The sequence below is a fragment of the Cyprinus carpio genome, chromosome B3, assembly GCF_018340385.1.
Source record: "Cyprinus carpio isolate SPL01 chromosome B3, ASM1834038v1, whole genome shotgun sequence".
In the NCBI taxonomy this organism is placed as follows: Eukaryota; Metazoa; Chordata; class Actinopteri; order Cypriniformes; family Cyprinidae; genus Cyprinus; species Cyprinus carpio.
The window spans coordinates 35697342-35719873 of NC_056599.1; the positions used below are offsets into that span (position 1 = coordinate 35697342).

The 22532-nt window shown below is 36.3% G+C and overlaps 2 protein-coding genes across 2 annotated transcripts in view; one reads left to right on the top strand and one right to left on the bottom strand.

Moving 5' to 3' along the window:
* Positions 1-15281, top strand: part of si:ch73-281f12.4 (Ras-associating and dilute domain-containing protein-like) — a 30382-nt gene extending 15101 nt beyond the window's left edge. Inside the window, exons 9-16 of the mRNA XM_042721300.1 lie at positions 2968-3187; positions 3584-3756; positions 9037-9181; positions 9435-9613; positions 10380-10719; positions 12636-12757; positions 14116-14255; positions 14526-15281. Coding sequence (XP_042577234.1) covers positions 2968-3187; positions 3584-3756; positions 9037-9181; positions 9435-9613; positions 10380-10719; positions 12636-12757; positions 14116-14255; positions 14526-14613 — 1407 coding nt within the window. The 3' untranslated portion in view covers positions 14614-15281. The remainder of the gene's footprint in view (positions 1-2967; positions 3188-3583; positions 3757-9036; positions 9182-9434; positions 9614-10379; positions 10720-12635; positions 12758-14115; positions 14256-14525) is intronic.
* Positions 1-22532, bottom strand: part of LOC109083723 (NLR family CARD domain-containing protein 3-like) — a 356997-nt gene that overhangs the window by 243274 nt on the left and 91191 nt on the right. The window lies entirely within an intron of this gene.

Sequence of the window (22532 nt, forward strand, 5' to 3'; positions counted from 1 at the left end):
CAGTCTTGTCCTAGAAAACAACTGATATATCAGGGGTTAAGAGGACGTCAGTGGAGCAGACAGGAAGCCCATAGTTACCCATCCTCTGCCTGACGGAGAAGCAGCTGTGGACCTCCACATTTGGACTCAGAGAGTTCATCTGTTTCCTGAGCAGGAAATATTCTGTTCTCATCGTCAGAACGCGAGAGCAGTGTCCAGTTAAAGCAGTCATAACGCCCAACAGGAAATTAACAGTTACCAGGAGTTTAGTTTATAAATCATTACCATTGAAATTTCCTTGTAGAAGCCAGTCTGACATCTGTTACCTGTGATGTCAGACTGTGTAAGGGTTTTGGTTGGTGACAGGAAATTATATTTCCATTGTAAAAAAGCATACAGATCATTAAACACGTTGTAATTAAGAGTATTTACTTCTTTTCTAATAAGACATGTTGGGAATGGTTTTATCATAGCATTAGGTATTGCCGTTGTATATCAGTTGTTGTGTATGGTGGGATCCAGGCATCTCTTAGTCATGACAATGAACACTGATGTCATGGCTGTGACCAAAAGGCAAGGCAAGAATGTGTCAGTGATGAGTCATGGGGGCGGGACCTCTGGCTCTGGTTAGTTTCTCAGTGACCTCATATGGCTGAAGTGCATGGAGTGTGATAAGTGTGAAGCACTTATTTTAGCTTCATTAACCGCTGCTGTGCCCTGACAAATTGCCAGTGTGTTTGTGTGTTTGTTTTTAAGAGTTGTATTAAGGTACAGTCACATTTACCGCTGTCATTTCAATAGGAATCCATGCGATTGGCGGTTTCGCGTGAACGCGAATAATTTCCCCTTGCAGATTTCGCAACAGATTCAGATTGGTCACAAATTTGCTGCTTGGTTTGATTTTTGAGACTTCTGAGTGAGCTGTGCTTCACAGATTACTACACTATTGACAGTAGACAATGGAATTTTTTTGTTTGCGAAATTTTGCAAAAAATTGGTGGTAGTGACCGAATCTTTACATTGAAAATGTTTTATTCGCAATGGATGGTCATAGGCATACTGTTGACAACAGACCAAATTTTTTTTCACCACAATTTCAGTAATGTGTCCGTAATGCTACGAGCATTTAACATTTGCAACAACAGAAAACAAAATCCCTCGTTTAAGAGAGGCAGCGATTTGTTATATTAAAAAATGTAGCGCTATTGCATGTTCTACAGGCTCAATGCTTCAGAGCAGTTCACAATTAACAAAAACGCACATTTATGGCAATTGCTTACGATCGACTGTTGTAACTTTGTTGTAACAGTAGTACATATTTTTATCACCCGCATCTATTTAAATGACCAGCCAGTATATAGACATAAAAAGTAGAGCATATAGATTTTAAAATAAGAGTCCCAGTGTATTTCAGGCTTGTAATTAAAAATCCTGTTTTTTTTCTGTTTAATATTGATATTTCGCAAATGTGGCCTTACCTTTAGTTTGAAATCTGACGTTTCATTTGCAGCGTATGGTCTTGCCAGAACGTTTCTCTTTCCCTATTTCCTTTTGCTTTAAAAACAACTTCCTGGTGAACGTTGTTTGATATTTTCCTTTATTTCAAGGTTTTGGAACAGTATGCTGTGTTTTTTTGAATTCCCGCTAAGCTCTCAGTCTTGCCTGAGTTTCTGTCTGGCACGATTATCTGCTCGGTGCTTCTTTGTTTACAGAATCCTTTTATCTGTTCCTGAGGGGCAGCAGTGGTTTAGTCAGTGGGAAAAGTGAGTGTGGATGTGAGATGCATCTGCTGCTTTAGTCTTATCTGAATGATTCTCAGGACTCTCACTGGTGCTGTAACAATGGGCATTTAGGGCAGAGACATTCTCCAGAGTCCAGTCACAGCCGCATATCACCCAGCTGAGAGGAAGCCAGCCTGTGCCGTACTTCCTGTTGGCTTAGACGCGATGTTCAGGAACTGCACACAGCACTGCTCCTGGCTACGGTCTCTGTACTGAAAGCACAAATAATGTGACCTGTATTGCTCTGTCCTGTGCTTTCATGTTTTAGTGTTACATTTACATTGAGTTTACATACATATTTATAGGGTTATGTATTACCAAAGACTATAGAATACCCAAGACATGTCACTCGTATATTTTTGAATGGGAAAAAAATGCATGCTCAATATGGCTGCTCAATCACAGGAAGCCCCACCTTCTGAATAAAAGAGCCAATCGCTAATCAGGAAAGTCATTGTGTCACTGCAGTTGCCGTTAGAAGTCCCGGTTGCTACAGAAACAGTCGTGCACTTAGGACTGCACATGCACACTGGCTGATCTAGCCTGAAAAATAAGCTATTTATAACGCTATTTGAGCAAAAGAAATAACATTTATTACACAGTTGTTGTCAGATTTCTTTGGTAATTTCTGATCTGGAATTTAATCATAAGCTTAGTGAACAGTTTTGGAGAATTTGATGTTTCCCCATTCAAAGAGATAGGAGTTGCACTTGCATGCCCAAAAGGCATTTCAAAGATGGCCGCCGAGTGACATGACTTGTCTTAAAAGGACTTTGGTATTACATATTCAGCTATACATTGACGATTTAAACTATTATAAATATTTATATTTAGGATCGATACATATATACAACCACTCAAAAGTAAGGTTATTGTAAGGAAATCTCATATGCTCTCCAATTTTAGGATCACAAATACAGTAAAAAAAGACGTCTCTTATGCTCTCCAAGTCTGCAATTTTAGGATCACAAATACAGTAAAAACAGTAATATTATGAAATATTAATACAATTTAAAACAACAGTTTTCTATTTGAATATATTTTTAAATGTAATTTATTTTTGTGATGACAAAGCTGAATTGATGTGTTATATACGGGGTGGTTAGGCCAGTTTGTATAGAGTTTTTCTTAATAAAGCTATCATATCATATATTTAAGTGATTGGTAAGCACAGTAAACAAACATTTTTTCCCATTCCCTCTGCCAGAGTATGTATGCCATGTTACCGGGGCTGCTGGATAGTAACCCTTTCTCTGAGAGCGGTCAGCTGCGCATGCCTGCAGGGGTCAGCCAAATCCTGGACGTCCTGAAGGAGGCACTGCACCTGCTCAACACTTTCCAGGTGCACAGCGAGATCACATCTCAACTGCTGACCTACCTGTTCTTCTTCACGAACGCCTCACTCTTCAACACGCTCATGGAGAGAGGTGAGCACACGCACTCAGCGTCCTTCTGAGGACCTGTTGCACAAGCTGTTTACACCAAAGCCACAATGGCTACAACGTGTGAGGCGAGAGAGCGTGGTGTGAACTACTTTGTTTAACCGTCTGTTCACACTCCAGTGGTCTTGATACTTTGTTTGGACAGGAAATTTTTCACAAGCGTGTGAATTTTACCTAGGTGTAAATAACACTGGCTGCATAGCACAGCTGTTTGCATGACAATAGTCTGCTGGAGCCGGACAAAATTATGACAAAATGTAAACTGGTTTAGTTTGAATTGAGATTTTGACATTTTTTGAGATTGTGACTTTTGACAATTACTGAAAAGCTCTAGCACTGATTGAGACTTCTGAATAAATATTGATATGGTTGTTTTTTAAGGGTCTGGAGGTGGCTTCTACCAGTGGTCTCGAGGAGTGCAGATCCGGGCCAATCTGGATTTGCTGATGGACTGGATTCAGAGCATTGGCATGGGAGATTTGGCTGCTGACTTCTTCCAGAGGCTCTCTTCAGCTGTCAACCTGCTCGCTACTCCCAAGGAGACCCTCCTGCAGGTCAGAAACCCTTTGAACTGCTTCACAAATGCTTACACAGATACAATTACAAAGTATTTACAGGTGTATTGCACTAGAGATGTGCCTTTATTCTGCAGTTCACACAAAAAAAAATACTAACTACACAGAATAAAAACCAAATACACCCCCCACCCCCCGAAAAAACAACCTCTAACTACACAGAATAAAAACAATATCGGCTGATAAATCTAACAATATTTTGTAAATGGATATTTTGCAGACAGTATTGAAGCGTTTTTAAGACCATTAAGATTAATAATGCATCCTAATGAGAATTGTTTTTTTTATTGCATTCAAATGCATTGCATTTTATTTTCTGTAAACAAAATATAATTTCTTTAATTTTGGGGCAAATTTTGATTTGGAATATCTGGGGTGAACCTACCCAATGTGTTCTTTCTTATTGTCATGGAGAACCTGGAAATATCAGGGAATTTTATTTATTTTATTTATTTTATATATTTTTTTTATTTTATTTATTTATTGTATTTTTTTCTCCAGATATGGAGAAGTCATGAAATTAGTAAAATCTTAAACATCATTGAAGTTTATTATAGTGAATATAAACACTTTACAATAAGGTCCTATTGGTAACATTACATAATGCATTAAAATTGAATAATAATGGGAAATTAATTAGTTAAAGTTGTTGTTAATCTTTGTAAATATATGTTTTAATACAAATGCAACTGTTCATTGTTAGTTTGTTAGCTCAGGTCCATTAAATAATATTAACAGATTCAACTTTTGATTTTAATATAATAATTTGAATGTAATAGTTAATCTTGTTAACCACTGAAGTTTCCTAATGTCATCAAATGGAACCATATTGTAAAGTGTTGCATTTTTTTGTTGTTGTTGTTATACTCTGAAATTTTCCAGAAAATTGTTCTCTTGAATTGCTTTTAAGAAATTAGTCAAAACAGTTCTCATATCCGTCTGAATGATTCATTAGTGAATCGGTCTAAAAAAATCCCTTATTAAGAAATGCATTGGTCATAAAGTGTGGGAACCCTGGGTATCGGTGACTACCAAAAGAAATTGTGTACTCTACTTGCTTGGTGTGTCAAAAATGGTGTTGGTGCATTCCTATATTGTCTGTTCAGTTTCCTTTTGACGAACATCTTGTTCTAGTTTCACTAAACTGTGAATAAAGCAGCTCTTTAGTTGCAAAGAAGAATGAATTTGGGTTTGACAGCAAGGTGTGTTGGAGGTTATAATCTGGGTTTGACTGCTGATTTGACAGGTTGTGAGTATCAGTTATCCTGATAAAGCCCTTTATTGGTCATCAAGCAGCCACTAGGACTATAAAAATGACGTGATGTTTTAAGAAACGCTGAGCAAACCTGTTTCACAAGCCAACAGCATTGCCTGCAGTATCAGCTTCATTCAATAAAACCGCATGATGCCATCAATCTCATGACAAAGGTCATATTTACATCTTGAGTCATGCAGTTTTTCTGTTCATCACATAAATAAAACCCTGTTGAGCTTGTCAGAACATGCCAATGGATTCATCTGTGACAGTGTGTCATGTAATCCTAAATAAATGTGTATTATTCAGTTAAGTCATCACAATGTTGACGGAGTGCCGCAAGCAGGAGAGACTTTAGTACCTGGGTTAACAGGAAATAGAAGAACTCAAAACAGCTGTTTGTCTGGTCCTAAACCTGTTAACTTCCTTCAGAAGCCATTGTTTACTCTTTTGTGCATAAGGAAATTAGTTTCTCTTATAGCTTATCGTACCATAAATCAAAGGCACAATAACAGAGGACAGTACAAAGTTTACAGCACGCCACCCAAACACATCCTGTGCCGCGGGGGGTTTACAGGTCTCGTGAAGCGGCTCACGGTGGTTGAGAGTCTGACTGTCATTTGACTGGTGAACTTTGACCTTTAAAGCTCTTAAGCTGTCAGGGTTTCACACAGCAGTCGTGAGAGCCGGATTACAGCTAGCTCTGGGTGGGAGGGGCTAGTATGATCTCACTGTTTTGAATGAGCTGAGTTTACTTTAAACTCGCTCTCTCACATGACCGCTCTGTTTACTTGTTCTGCATTCTGCCGTCAACCATAAATGCACTTAGAACAGTTTGAAACTGTAATTGAAGTGTTTTTTTGTTTTTTTTCAAAAACATAATTTCCAAATTAGATTAAGGGCGTTTCTATTCCACCAAACTCAACACGTCGTTCTGCCTTTTCTGAAATAGTATGATTTATTCCAACTGATTGGAGTTTTTCTGTATCTGTCTAAAGCTGCTTTTTCATTATCTGTGACAAACAATAGACCAAAAGATGTTCATTTCCAGAGGAGAGTAGAACAGGAGCTGTGTGAACAGGAGGTCAATTTTGCATGCCACGAAATTAATAGCTGTAAATAGCTGTTTCCATTACTCTTCAAATTGCGCAAATTAAAATTGCGAATTAGAAATACGCCTAATGGAAACACATCAATTTCGCAAAAAATGCCCATATATCGCAAAAAAAGTTATTATGCTCGCATGAGGTTGTTTTTCAGTCAATACGAAAAAGGAATATTTAGCAATACTGCAATGGAAACGTTCATTTCCACATTTTCTGATCACATGGCATACCGAAAAAGTCATATGATAATGTTTCAACATACTATAACCTTTAAGAAACATGTCATATGTTGCCGATCTCAAGTGTAAGGGGCATTCCTTGCCATTAATGTTTGGATAACCCTTTGTTTACACTGCATTACGGCTCTGACACGGCCATTGGAGCTGATTGCGGCCACTCTAGTCAATGCTGGTGTTTATACCAGCCTCGCCATGGCACGTTTCAGAAGAGGCACTCCATTTTGTGCAAATATGTAATGGAAACGCAGCTAATGTGAAAGGGTATTTTGCCTAGCAACACCTTATCAACCAAACAGACAACCTTAGTATCCACCTAGTGACTACTTAGCAGCCATACAGCAATACCTTCGCACTTTCCTAGGAACACAACATTCTACAACTTAGAACATTTTAGCAACACCCTTGAAATTGAGTTTGTGCTAGTGAAACAGTATGTGCTAGAACCCTGCCAATTACTCAGAACACTGCAGCAATCACTAAATCTATCTCACTCATAATGCTGTATAGATCTTAAACTACTTAAACAACATAAGGGTGATATAACCTTCAGACAGCTTTTTGAAAATATTTTAAAGTTTTCAGCAACTCTAGCCAACATTAAAATTTGAGGAACTGTACCGTTCTAGCTAATAATATTAGCACATGTAGCACTTGTCGAGACAAATGAAACCGCATATGTCTGTAAGTATCATCCAGTGTGCAATTACTGAATGTTAACTTCTTCTATCCTGTCAACAAACAATGGTTGCATGTCACAATTTCTAGGAGACTGGTTGTTAAGGTTCCACCCGTGGCATGAGGTCACAGTTTGTGGTTTGTAAAACAACCATTTTTGCACATAGTTTCAGATGTCTTTTCCTCTTTTCCATCAATCTATTCTGGGACGGTCATCCAGACTCTTCAGCCCAGACTGTTGCTTGTGAGTGTCCATAGCAAAGAAAAATCACAAAAGGACTTGATGTCTCAGTTATTTCTTATAGACAGCAAGATCAAATGAAAAGTAATTACAGACATTTTCTTAAGAAAAAAACTAGCAAATGTGTCCCTCAACAGTGTCTTAAACTGTGCTCTCAGGTTTGTCAAGTCTGCAAACAAAATCAGAGATCTAAATATTTCTCATCAAATTTATCCAAGATGATCTGAGCAGTTTTCCACATGCATGTCTAGACCTGTTGTACTTATGGGATTGGGTTCTAGTATATCCTTTTCATATTCCAGTTATACTCCAAAGTAGTGTCAGATTAGTAAAACGGGTACCTTATACCAGACCTGGCTTCATTAAATATTTAGCATTCTTCTAATGCACATGGTCGAAAGCAACAACATGACTGTGTTTTGACTTTAGTCAGTCTTGTGGCTTTTCCAGACTAATGTGACACCACCCATCACGTGTTTGAGGCTTTTCTCAAAAATGTCTATGCATCAGCTAAAACTTTCTCACTACATTTATCCTAGAATAGTTAATCACTTAGATTTATATATAATTGGTAAATGCAATTAAGCAATTTTCTGTAAAATATACATTCATCCTTTAATAGATTGTCTTATATATTTTAAATATGATAGTGTTTTTATGTTTTTGCACAAAACATGTGAACTGTATTCTTTATTCAAATTAAACTGAATGAAACGCTGAAAATATAAACAAAAATAGCATTAATAAAGATGAACTCTCGGCTGAATTATACTAAGCTGTAACCTTAACCATTTGCCAAACATATCCTGTCAGCTTCTGCTGGAGTTTGTTGTGCTGATGAGTTTTTACAATGTTCTTTCCCAGCCGCTGTTTCCTACATTTTGTGAAGAAACTGGTTTAATTACAAGTACTGGATGTTGTTTTGTTCTAGATTCAGAATGACACAGAAGAAAACACTACCCTGTTATTAAGATAGACTATTCTTAAGACACCACTAAAGGAGAATGAAAACAAATGTTTAGTGATGTTTGGTGAACTGTTTTGGCTGTATTTCCTTTGTGGTATTTTAAATATGTTTTGTTTGTACGAGAATAGAGTTTGCTTGTCAAATTAAGGCATATGTCATTACAAATGATGTACCCTTGCTAAATGAGCAATTGTATACCCTTTTTTAATCAAAAATACTACAAACTGGTGTGTCCACCCTATTATACTCATTATGGCATAGAAATAAACTGAGAGTACATGATATTTGACCAGGGTTGTATTTCTCTGCTTGTTTTACTTGAACTTAGTGCTGCTTTTGACAGTATAGAAAACAATGCTAACATTTCTAAACAGGTACTAGCCTATTTTAGATTCTACCAGTTAGTTTGTGTAAATTTAACTGTGTAAAATATGGTGCTCTGATGCTAAGGAAGGGTATTCCACAAGGCTCAGTCTTAGGTCCTTTGGTTTTCTCCTTGTACATACTCCCTTTAGGTGATATTATTAGAAACCGTGGTATTTCATTGTTATGAAAATGCATATGCAGACTATACACAGCTTTCATCTAAATTGATCTGTGTGATCTGTGAATGTTTGCACCAACTGATTGCAGTTTTGCTTCAACACTTACATTACTTATGTCCTGAATAGAGTTAACTGTGCTGAGAAAAATGTCTTACGTGTGAATTTTTGGCCCAATCACAGCCAGGTCCCTTGAAGATTAATTCTTCTATGCATCTGTATGTGTGTTCACAGGCATCATGGTGCACTCTGAGAGCTGAGTTTATTCATCTGAACCCTGCACAGCTGCATCACATGCTAAGAGAGTACAACACAGCTCGGATGTGCCCTCCGTGCTGGACGCCATCTCCAGAGGATGCAGCGGCTGCCCTCAATACCTGTGAGCCCAAATATGAACACACAAACACTTTGTTTTGTAACTGGATGATACAATGACAATATTTAACCATTTGTCATTTCCAAAATCTCTTGTAAAGCACCATTTCTGTTTTTAAACATATAGTGAGGTGAATGATTGTTTAATTTAATTTATAAGATTAGGCTAGAGTGATGTCTTCAATGCTTTTCTTTAGCTCACTGAGATTCTCTGTTCTTCTGCCTGAGTGCCTGACGACAAAAATATTTTCTTTTAGCTAATATCCTGGAAAGTTTCGACAACCATCCTCCTCTAATCCTGCCCAGCAGCATTTTTAATCTGGAGCTGGGAAATCCCATCACAGAGCCAGGGCTGTTCACTCCTCTCCGGCATCTGCAGGAGTTTATCCAGTCTCTCCCAGACAGCCAGACACAGTCTGACCAACAGCCCTCACAGGTAAACCTCCTCCATGCTGTTAACTCCCTACAGACACCACGGAAAATCAACAGACATTTATTGCAATGGTTTAAAACTGGTTTGACAGTAGATTTCGGAATGTTGGCCTGTAGTTTAGAAATAAGTAATTTTCAACTAAAGTCAGTATAGGTATTCTGCTGTAGTTATAAACCTACCCTAGATTTCTTATCATTGTTGCTTAAATGACTGCTATTAAATCTGAAAAATAGGTAAACACATCAGACTCTGACTGGCTATTTTACACTTAAGACAACAGAATCTTCCTTGATGCATTCTGTTTTATTTCACTTACAACAAAACTGAGCATTGTCTAAATTTCTTAATTACTTTCCTGGAAAATCAGACTTTTTAACATATGATGTCCAATCATAATTTTCATTAATAATTTGAGAATCTCTTACTCTTGCTTTGAACAAAACCAAACAATATTTAAATCTTAATATCTTAATAGAACCCAATTGACCATCATTTAAATCTCTTAATAAAACTGAAATGACCAATATTACATACCAGTAATACAATATAGCCAGATCTTAATCTGGAGGATCCCTCATATAATTGTTACATAATGTCATATCGCTCAGCCCTAAAACTTGCTCTATGTTAAAGCACTGATGCATTATTAACAACATGACTTTCTATAAAGCTGCTTTAAAACGTTGTGTATCATGAAAAATGCTATACAAATAAATGAATTGACTTGAAATATAGTTTCAATTATTTTTGACATTTCGGATACATTCAGGGCTCCTGCAGTAACTTGACTGAAGAGACAGCATCTGAACCAATCACCTCCCAGGACTCAGAGGAGAAGGATCAGAACCATGTCAGCTTGACACCTCCTCAGTTTCGGGGGTCTCACAGTAACCTGAGCACGTGTGAGGCCGTCCTGACCCAAAAACTCAAGTGCCTGGAGCTCCAAAACAGCCTGTCGGGAAATACAGACCTGGGGTACCACAAGAGTCTGGCCCTCGACCCCTCCTGCCTGCTGACAAAACCAACCCCTCAGAGTCTTGAGCAAGCCGAGCTAGAAGCCAGCCTGCTGGAGGGGGCAGCGCAGCAGACGGCACGCCAGCACAGGAAAGGTAACATCACTTCACCATGACCGAGCAGATGCTAAAACACATGCTGAACTGCTTCTCTCCACCAGATTCTGGCTAAAAACCTTTCCAGTTACAAGTTTTATGAACAAAAAAAAATGGAAAAATACAATTTTTTCTTGCATATGCATTTAGTTTTACAAAGATTTAAACCTACTTGAGCACTAGTACTACTCATCTTCTGTTTGATTGTCAGCTGTACTCTGAGAAATATCTCAGATATTTTCATCCCATAGCGTGTTCCCTGATTTCAAAGGCAGGGTTAATTGACTTTGGAGGCGTAAGGGAGGTGCTGGTGTTGATGTGGAGTTGGGTTTGTGTGCTCTGGCTGCACAAGGAAACAAGCCCCCCTTCTGTCCAGAATGCTCTCCCACATGTAATATATTTATACAATGAGCAATGGTCAAGTGAGGTCACTGAACAACTTCAAGAGTGAGTCTTTGTATCTGGTGTTGGGATCAGGTTAATATTCCGAACTGGCATTCCTGAGCACTTTATTTCTTCCTTAGAAGTACTAAAAGAATCGTTATTGGAAATTAAGCAATCAAAATTTGGCCTCAGCCTAAATATTACTACAAAGACCCAGTAGCTCATAAGGCTTCTGTAGCAATTTAAAAACCTATTGTAGAGACATTTGTAGGAAAACAATAATAACTCTTGCTGTTTCATCAGTAACGAGAAATGATTCAGTACATGTTATGATATTCAGTATAACTGCAATTTTATATAAAAAAAAAATAAATAAAAAAAAAATCATTTATTCACCATCACCTTAATTTCCAAAACACAATTTTAAGGTAGTTTTAATGAAACCTGAGAGATTTCTGTCCCTCCACTGAAATTCAATTCCACCAAAGCAGTCAAGCTCCAAAAAGTTCATAAAGGCATCATAAAAAGCAATACTTCTGCCTCCAGTGGTTGAATCACAATTTTATGAAGCAACATAAAAACTTCTTTCCTAAATGATCTTGACTTTGCATAGTTATCTGATGCACATTCACAAGAAACAGTGATGCATGTGTGTTGTTTTGATGTGAGAGTGGACTTTTCCAGCTGTATGACTGTATGACTACTTCTGATGCAGTTGAGTCAGAATGTAGAGCGTACACTGTTATAAAATAAAGTGCAGTATGAAATAAAATCATTGCTTCACTCAAACTTACAGTAATATAGTACATTTACATAAAGAGTGGTAGAGCCCTACATGTGGCATCCTGTGCCCACTGGTCTCTAAAGTCGCCACCTCTTTCTAAAGTCTAGTGTGGATTTTCCTAATCAAAGGGACTCTGCTTAGACCACACTGGTTTTGGTCACTAATTCATTCTGCTTTTTTGGTTGTGGCACAAATCCTATAATCTGGTTCAGGAATTACAGAGAGGTGGTGATGTCAGGAGAAAAAAAGAGCAGTGAATAAAGCATCATGGGAATTTACAGTTGGCTTGCTGTCTGGAATCTTAATCGGGAAAGGCATTGTTCAGGACGCTGGCCGGGTGACCGAGCACTGGAGGAAAACCCTGTGTTTCCACCAACCAGAAGATCTTTATGGGAGCATGAAAAGACATCGTAAAATCAGGGCTCAAACTTATGTATCATACACAATATGAAGAAATGACTGATGTTTATGAAAAACCAAAACCAACCCTGTGAAAATTGATATCTGTCAGATGACTTCTTTATTTTATTTATTCATTTTCAATTCGGATTTCATTTAGACTGTCATGAAATAATCAGAGTTATAATAATCTTGACAATCCTGGAAACAACCTTATAATTTCTTATTTCTTTCTTCTGAATATGAGGTGATGTATGACCTGGACATTCAGTGACATCTGGTTTGTTTGTGCTTCTGGACTAGTGAAGACTCTGCTGATAATGTGATGTGTTTGATTTTGTTTTCTCAGTAGAGAACGGCATCACAGGAAACCACAGAACAGAGGAGGATGAGGATGATAGAGATGAAGTGTGCACCGTAGAGCTGATGAGAGGACCTCATGGTCTTGGGCTGGCGCTGGTGGATGGAATGGTGAGAATGATGTTTGTTGTATTTTTCTTTTCTATTTATCGTTCTGTTCTAGTGTACTTGTCTCTCTCGCCCTTGTGCTAGTGTACATGGCTCTCCTAGACTATATACATAATAGCATACTCGTTGTTCCTTCATTGTGATTAAGCTGATGAAATGACCCTGTTTTATATACAGAATGACAGTGCTTCATATAAAACATGCTGGTCAAATGAAAACTGTGATGCAGTTTGAGCACGTGCTGCACAACTTCTCAACAGCTTCAAAACTAGGCCAATCTACAGCTTTTATGACTAAAAATAATCAGGGCTACACTAGATCTGTACAGTTAAGTGCATGCAGGCTTTGTCCCAAAACATACCTTGCAGCCTTCATAGACAGCATCTCAACTTCCCTTAGGGATACTTCACCCAAAAATGAAAATTCTGTCATCATTTACTCACACTCATGTCATTACAAACCCATAAGACTGTCATTCACTGGAGAGAATTCTCTTCCTCCTTTGAAAATCCATTCACCCAAAATGTTGACACTTTAAAAGTAATCCAAATAAATCAAGCATTTAATCCAAGACACTATTGCTTTATATGATTACACGCTCATATTTGGTAAAGTAGGCCTATTTTATTTAATTATATGTATAATAAACAGTATCTTCAGACAAGGTTTCTTCACTGAACTTGTCGCAGTGTGTTGTTGGATTGTCTTCTATGCAAAGGACACATAATGCAACGTTAGGTTTTTGGTAAATGTGTTGCTACCTTAGATTTGGTTTTAGCCAAAGCTGACATGGGCGACAGCATAATCTTGTAGTTTTTAAAGCCTTCACATCAGAAGTGATGCCCTAAAATGCTGCCTACGTAGGAAGCTCATTAGCTTTTGGAACAGAGCCATAGTCTCTAGGGTTGTTTTGTTCGCCTCCTCTGAGAGTTTGGTCCTGTAAATGACTTGGTATTGCTGACTTAGGTGTCAGCTATGAGGTACATGTGTGGAGGGGTTTGTTTTACGAGAAGCGGCTCAGTAGGGGGTGAATGGGTTTGCGTTGGACACACTGAATTTCTTTTGAAGCCGGTAATGAGTCCAGAGCTTGACTGAATGTGAGAAGACCTCCTGCGTTTCCCAGAAACTGCACTGTCATTGAAAAGATAGAGCTGATGTTAACAATAAGATGAAGTACGAACCCGATGACTGTGTGGTTGAGCCTTCAGAGACAATATAACATCTGCTTGCCCCGTGTGAGTCAAGACGCTCTCAAACAAATGCAGCGGTCTCATTAGACTGATACAGAGGAGAATCAAACTCATTCATTTCCTGTTGCTGTTGGTCATCATGTAGTCATCGCTAATCTTGTGTCTTGATAGAAAACTCCTCTGCGAGTGAGTGGGATCTACGTGAAGTCAGTGGTGCCTGATTCCCCAGCAGGCCTCAGTCAGAGACTAAGAGCGGGCGACCGCATCCTCGCTGTCAATGGAGTCAGTCTGGTGGGAATGGACTACCACAGGTGAACACTTCTCCAGACATTCAACATGCTGCTGAACAGTGCCATTTTATGTTTAAATACACATGTCTTTAAATCCATTTATTAAAAAAACAAAAACATTATGGGAAACATTCCTTTTTTGTGATATGGCTCACTATGGCTTGCTGTCTTCAACCACAAAGCAGGGTTTTTTGATATCTTTTTTTTTTTTCTGCATTCGTATGATTTTTCAGTGTCCTTGACACCAAAACTGACCAAAAGATCCTCTCATGTTTTGTCTTTTCGCGTCAGTGGACGAGAGCTCATCCGGACGTCCAGCGATTCGCTGCGATTACTGGTGGCCAGAACTGAATCCAGGAGCTTCTTCACCAGATGCTGAGAAACAAAACAGACTCGTCCTGATGACTGGACTGATCTTTCCTCACTGATCCATTCAGTCAAATCTCAAAACAGTGGAACTCAGATTTAAGCTGAAACCAAAGGAAAGACAATTGAAATGAATTCATTAATGTTGCTGTTTGTGTTGTTTTCTTTGTCTCTGGCTGTTGGTGGGAATACAACAGTCTCAAATGGCCAGGACAATTTTTTAGCATTTATTTCACACTTTTCTTTCCATCTTTTATGTAACATAGTTTACCAGATGTTTCCTGGTGTTTTATTTTTGTTTAGTGTCTGTCCGTCTGTCGTTTTCTAGTTTCCTGAGAAACAGTTGTGGTCCAGACAGAGTTATTTCAGTTTCCCTCAAACTGGAAGAGAGAGAGTCTCACAAATCCATTCTCTGTTCATAACATCCAAATACTGCTGGAAATATCAGTCAAAACTACATTGGTTTTAGTAATTTTATTTTTTTAATATTTAGCCAAAGTATCAATATTAATGTGGTTTGTGTTGCTGATGTTATGAAACTATGTACTATTTTGATGCCATTTCATATCATTATTACACCTGATGTCAATCATAAATGATGTTCTTCCTCAGTGCCAGAAAACAGTGTTATATTTGTCATCAGTGTTCATGATGGCATTAAAAAAAACAATGTTATAATATTTATATTGATAACTGTTAATGTACAAGTGTAATAAATATTATTTTATTTCTTTTTAAAGAAAAGAGAAAAACTGTTTTTGTTGCTGTTGTTTATTTTCCTTAAAAAAAAAGACTTTCAAGTGGTTTACTTTAAATTTATATCCATTCATTTTATTAACATTTTCTGTGCATAAAAACTATATCAGAATATCCCATAATCATTCCGGACAAGATGATCGTGCAGTATTACATGCACAGTTTTCCAGTTATGTATTTCCTATTGAACAGGAAGTTGGATGATGCATAGCAATCATTTTAATAGTTTGCAGGTGTTAGAAATTTTAAATACACCTGGAAAAAAATAATTATGTCAATGTTTATTAGTACACAATAGTCTAAATGGCCTCAAAACAGACACGGACTAAAGCCACAGAACTGCAGTCTGGGTTTCAGAGGATCTTTAACTGGTTTAACTGCTCTGTAAGTCTGTAGAGGTTTACAAATGAAATCTAAATAAAGCAACACACGTCAGTGTAAATGAGGAGCTGCAGAAGAACATGGAGCTCAGGGGTGAGTCTGAATGCAATGCTGCTCACCGCAAAACTCAGTGCCATTTATAGAGCATTTATTGAGCAAAGTTTCCACTGCAGCAGCGACACACAAACACACACACACACAACATGTACCGGAGCTCATGAGGTCACGCGACAGCAGTCTAATTGTTTGATATGATTATTGTAGAATAATCAGGTTTTTATTTATTATTATTTTTGGCAGTCCATGTACATAATACTGTACATTTGCTAATGTGCTGAATATATATATATATATATATATATATATATATATATATATATACACACACAAAAAAACAGAATAATACTAAATATGTTTTTATTTCTGAGATGATAACAACTAGTAATGTTTCATCAAAACAAAAGTGCTTTAACATTATTATACAATATTTCTTGAATTACACCAACTCACTGAGAAATGTTATAGCTCCTGTTTCACGATGTGTTTTCAATTAATAGTCTTTTAAAATAATAATAACAGATGGATGAAGTAAATATTTCACAGCTGTGGCTGAATGATGCTGTTAGTCCAGACACAGCAGATCCAGTCTGGAGACTGAACAGACAGAGGATGAATGAGACAAATTCACCCAATCAGTCCTAATGCAGTGCATGTGTTCATTTACTAGTGTAAACAGATGTTGGTTCACTAATGTAAACAGATATCTGAATGATGTTTGTCTCCCTCTGCTGGACTGAATAGAGCAAAATCACGGGCTTGATTAGCATTCAGATGAGTCATCGCTGAAAAGCCCGTATTTTGTTCAGTGCGCGCGATCGCTGACTGAATGCTGCTCTCTGGCGAATTAATTCTCTCATCATAAACAAAGTGCAGATGTACGTAAGTAAGATATTCATTTCACAGAATAAACAGCTTCAGTGATTATAATGGGAGTTGTTGAGAGTGCTTAAACTCTGTCTAGACTAAAGTTAATATTCTTTGATAATGTAAATATTCTTTGCTCTCTTTATGTAGCAATGAAAGTGTTATAATTAGCAACTTACAGTGTTTTTATTAAATTTACGTTAAGTATAAAGTCAGTTGTATTAAAAATATTCTATGACATGACACCTAGGCCTATATCTAGTAGTACAAGTTAAAAGACGGGATTCATACACAAGCTAGAATTAAGCCAAAAAAAATCCACCATTTTTTAAAAAACTACTAATAACACCAAAAAATAAAATAATCATAACAACTAATGATTTTTTTTTTTCCAATGAGCATGAGTCACTTTAATAGTTCCTATACTGTAGGTCTTAACATTGCACCTAGTTAGGCCAGTTAGATATTTTGCTGCATTCCCTTCAAAGGCAGTCATTGCAGATATATATATATATATATATATATATATATATATCTATATATATATATATATATATATATATATATATTATATATATATATATATATATTATTATATATATATAGTAAGACAGTTAAGATTTTGTATGGATACATATCTGGGCCTATAAACCAATTTTCACCCTCAATGTCTGTGTAAAAGTGTATGCAGCCCATTTTAGCTGAAAATTGTGGCCCAAAACATCGTAAACAACCATTTCCACCTAAAATGACCCTTTTCCACAAAAATCGAAGTTTCTTTTTTAAATTAAACTTTTTTTTTTTTTTTTTAAATTTTTTTGAAAGAGCATGTCAAAAACCTTGTTCATAAACCTTTGCTTTGTTGGTAAGCTGCTGAATGAAATTTACTATGTCAGGCTCGCTTACCTTACGATTTCTCTGACAAGCTTCATGTAACACTCTGCCCTGCCTGCCTTAAAAAACTCAGATCAATCTAAATTATTTTTACATCTCAACAAGTAGCTACAATGCAAGATCAGTTATTATAATTGGCTGTAAAAATGTAAAGAGATATGAGGCTACAACCTTTTTTGTCTCATTTTACCTGATGGCCCATTTTAGCTGACTTCACCTAGTTAATAGACTACACTAATATTAGGCCACTTTTCCCATAGCCAATTAAAGATAAACTAACATGATCTATAAAGGTGAAAAATGTATTTACTTATATTTAAGAATCATGATATTTTATTATATAGTTAACAAGTCATGAAAATTCAGAATAAAAAAGGAACAAAATTTCCACCGAGGGGGGCCTTAAATCGGTCTGTGCCCAGGGCACCACTGTGTCATAATCCATCCCTGTCTAAGTGTGCTTTCACACTAGCACTTCAACTGACCTGACGGTTGTCAGTTGTACACAGTTGCAAACAGTAAAAATTCTCAGAATGAATACTTTCTCTCTCTCTTTTTTTTTTTTTTGGTCCGATACAGGGGATGGTGGATTGTGTGCAATACTACAAAAATAAACTACAACTTTAACCTTAAAACAAATAAATTTCAAAAAACAAATAAAAACAAACATATACTATACAATTTTACTACATCTTGTTCCTGAAATCCACACTTTTTTGGAATCAGGATAATCAAAGGTATCTCAATACAACTAAAAAGGCTTGATGAACACATACTGAAGGTTTTCTCCAGATTAAAACCAAGACTTTACATTTACAATTACATGATTTAATCCAGTTTCAGTAATTTATAGGAAATTCTATCAGATTTGCAATATATATATATGACATGAAAATGTACACATTACTGTATGGTTTATTTTAGCCAATTGTTAATAAAATATTAAACATTTTAATTGTAATAAGTCTGTAGAATAGAAGTATTACATTGTTAAAATATTTTCACAACTTCACCAACACACATTTGAGTCAAAATTATTGTCATCTGAATCAGTGCACCACAGGGCACTATATGATTAGATTCAAGACACAAATAATCATTAAAGATTTGTTTTCACATTCTTGCACAGTTCTTTTTCTTTCTTTTTTTTCTGTAACCATATAGTGCATTGTGTCCACTAAATGTATCTTTTTGGACAAAAAAAAAAAATATTGAGAATTTTATATTCCCGGTCATGCCTGTAAAAAAAACATTTGATTTTCCCTTTGTGAGTAAAACATTTTTGAATAATTGAGCTAACGTTTAGGAATGGCACAGAATAATAATTATAAGAAACTTCATTATGAGCCAACAGCTACATTTTGGCAAAGTTATTAAATGACTCATTTTAAGGACTCTCAAGGTAACGCAAAATACGAATATTATAGAAGTGCTTAACAGCTGTGGGCTCATTTATTGAGGGTGCGTAGCCTATCAGCTAGGCCTATATCTCAGGTAAATCACATCTCTTTTGCATATTTACAAATACTCTAAGCATAATTTCATTCTACGCTGAAACATAGTTACCTTGTTGAGAATCTTCTGTGATCCGGTGAAAACGCACTAATATTTTCAGAGTTGCTTTAACATAAAACTTATGAATATTCATGTTTACTCCACCCAGCGACACCAAATATTTCAGGACTGCTGAAAGATTGAACATGAAAAAGTTTACTTGTAAAATAAATGTAATTATATATAGTCACAGTGAAACATTTTGCCATGTTTATTATCCCTTAAAGGCATATTTCGGGTCTTTAGCGACCCGGGACAAGGGTACGGGCTGTTAATGGTTGTGTGGAGAGACAGTGAAGGGTTCTGTTTGCCAAAAGTATTGTTAGCTAGCTATGGTCCTTCGCTCTATTAGTAACGACGGAACTTGTGACCATAGTTATTTTTGGGAAACACCCCCCAGAGCTGGTGTCCCTGCTGAAAAAAACAGCATGTGCTGGTTGGGTATGTTTTGAAGCATAGCTGCTGGTCCTAAACAACAACTCCTGCTCAAGACCAGCTCAAACCAGCACAAATTTATTTGTAAATAGTGACAGAGGAAGACTGGCTACCATACACTATACAACTGAATATCATACATTACCAGAGCTTCAAGTCGTTCCAATCACAGCAGACTCATTCAGAAATGTGTGCCTTGTTGCTAGGAGACGCAGGACAAATGAAAACAATATGTGTTCTCAATATGTGAGCTTCAAACCAAGGAAGCCATTCACAGCCCCATCTTGGCAAGAAAAGAAGAAGAAGCTCTTTATTTTCACAGACATAACCAACCATGTGTTTCAGATGTGTGCTCTCAGAAAACCCTATATCAGAAGTTTAAACTAATATGGTTTAAAACGCATGATTTCAGCAATAAACATGATAATACCAAAAAAAACCATACTTATCAAGCATCACCCATAATTAATCATCCATATCTATTAAAAAAAAGCGGGCAGCAACAACCAACTCACATTCAAATAAACAGACACGAAAAAAAAATCACCTTCCTGCTTCCACTCAAAATAGGCATTTTCAAAATTATAAAAAAATAAAAATAAAAATACTTTCAAGAGATTCATTCATTTTCAGTTCATTCACCAAAATGATTCGTTCAGATTCGTTCAGTGACCATTTCTTCATATTACATAAATACGCCAGCAGGTGGCGAAAAAGTCTTATTTGTTCTGTCTTAAGTCAACGAACAGTTTTACTTGTTACAAAAAAACTAATTTGGCTTAATTATCACCTAAAAGATTCGTTCAAAAAGCATGATTCGTTCATGAACATAACATCACTTCCTTCCTGTCACATGAGTCTGTCAACCTCCCAACTCCACTCCCCTAAATCATTGAAGAAAACCCTCCCAAAAGAAATTTCATTTTCATGTTACTAATAAGTATTTTTTTGTTGACAAATATATATCGACATAAACATGAAGGTCTCTAGCATCATCCAAATAATACAAATATTACAGGAGATGATAGTTTTTTTGTATAATTATCAAAAGTCCAAGCAGACGCTGGTGAACAAATTACTTAAGTACATATCATGAGCAAACGGGGTACACTTGTGTTAATAAGTTAATAAATCAAGGTTTTTGGTCATGTTTAGTGCTTTTTGCTTTCATAATATCCCACTTAAAACATCCCACCTTGCTGTAGATGATCTTTTTCTCTCTTTCATGACATCATGTCTTGTAAGGGGCAAAATATTGAGGCTTTCATTCAGCTTGGATGCGTTTCATTCTAATTGGTCAAGGACCCTAATTATTTTTATGACTAGTAGCTTATGATTCTGTTATAATGTTGTGATGAGTTCAAGTGATGAGTTTACATTTACATTATTATATGAAATCACACACTACAGTCAGCCATTGAATACTAGGGGTCTAAAAAAATATGTAACTTTTTTTTATTACACAGATGTAATATTTTCTTCATTCTATTTATTTATTTATCTTCATTTAACTTTTTAAAACACAATACCCTGTTGAGGAAACTTAATGGCTTCACTTTATTCTTCTCTACAGTATTTTCCACTATTTTAAGACAAATGGATTTGTTGTGTTTCATATTCAAGAAATTATAAGCTAGATACAACTTTTTTGGGTTTGCATCAAATGTTCTTCGACTTTAATGCATAATTAATGTGTTTATGAATAAAGATTGATCTGTCGAAAGCAGTTATTTTGAGTCTGATGTCAAATGCTCTCCTCCTGTTCAAATTTAACATTGAAGGAGTGAATACAACATATTTGCCCACCGGCAACTACAGTAGCTAATAAAAATTATACAAATATTGCATAGTATCGTAAAATCACCTCAAAACTCTAAATATTAAACAAAAAATATTATTGAACAAAAACATTACATTGATTTCCCATGTTTTTTTGTTTTTTTTTTAAGTCATGTATTTTAAGTACCAAGTGCGACCCAAAAAGAGAGGAGCTAAATAGTTTAATTTTAAAGGGAAAAAAGCTCATAAAAGTTTTATAAATATTGTATAGTATCATAAAATCTTTTAATAAGTCTAAATAATTAACAGAAAATATTATTGAACAAAAAAAAAAAAAAAAAAAAACGTTGATTTTCCGGAGGGAAAAAAAAGTAGAAGAAGAAGAAAAAAAAAAGTTATTTCAAGTTTCAAGTGTGACCCAAAAATGTAGAGACTAAATGGTTTAATTTTAAAGGAAAAAAAAAAAAAAAAAAATATTGTATAAATTTTGCAAAGTATCATAAAATCCCCTCACAATTCTAAATATTTAACTAAAATATTTTGAACAAAAATATATTACACTGATTTTCCTGTAAAAAAAAAAAAAGTATTTTAAGTACCAAGTGCGACCCAAAAATACGGAAGGTCTAAGCGGCCATGCATTATCATTTTTTTCCTTGTTTTCTCGTTATAACGACTTAATATTCTCGTGATCTCGACATAAGGAGAGTTGTTCTCTAAGAAGTTACAAAACTGCGCCAACAGGTGTCACTGTAGACCTGAAAAAATCTAAAATGCAACTTAAAGTCCAATTGTCAAAAATTCATTGTGGTATTAGGCTTGGGATTGGTATTAGGAAGGCAATTTGGTATTGTAGGATTGGGCATTTTTCTATTCGGTTGGGGCATTTGGTCATTTAGCCCTTCAGGATTTGGATTGGGGCATTTGGGATTGAGGGATTGGAATTGGTATTTAGGATTGGGTATTAATCATTTAGCCATTTTAGGATTGGGATGTGGGAGTTGCGGGATTGAGGATTGAGGAGTGTATGCAAATAGGAGGCGTGGCCAATACTGAGGGGCTGGGGTGAACTGGCTGGTGCGAAGAGGCACCTTATGGGACAGCAGAGGGAGATCCAGTGCACCGGAATGAAACCAACGGAGCAACAGTGAGCATATGACGAGGGCTGTTGATAAACTTCAAACTTAATGACAGCTTTGTAACATTTGT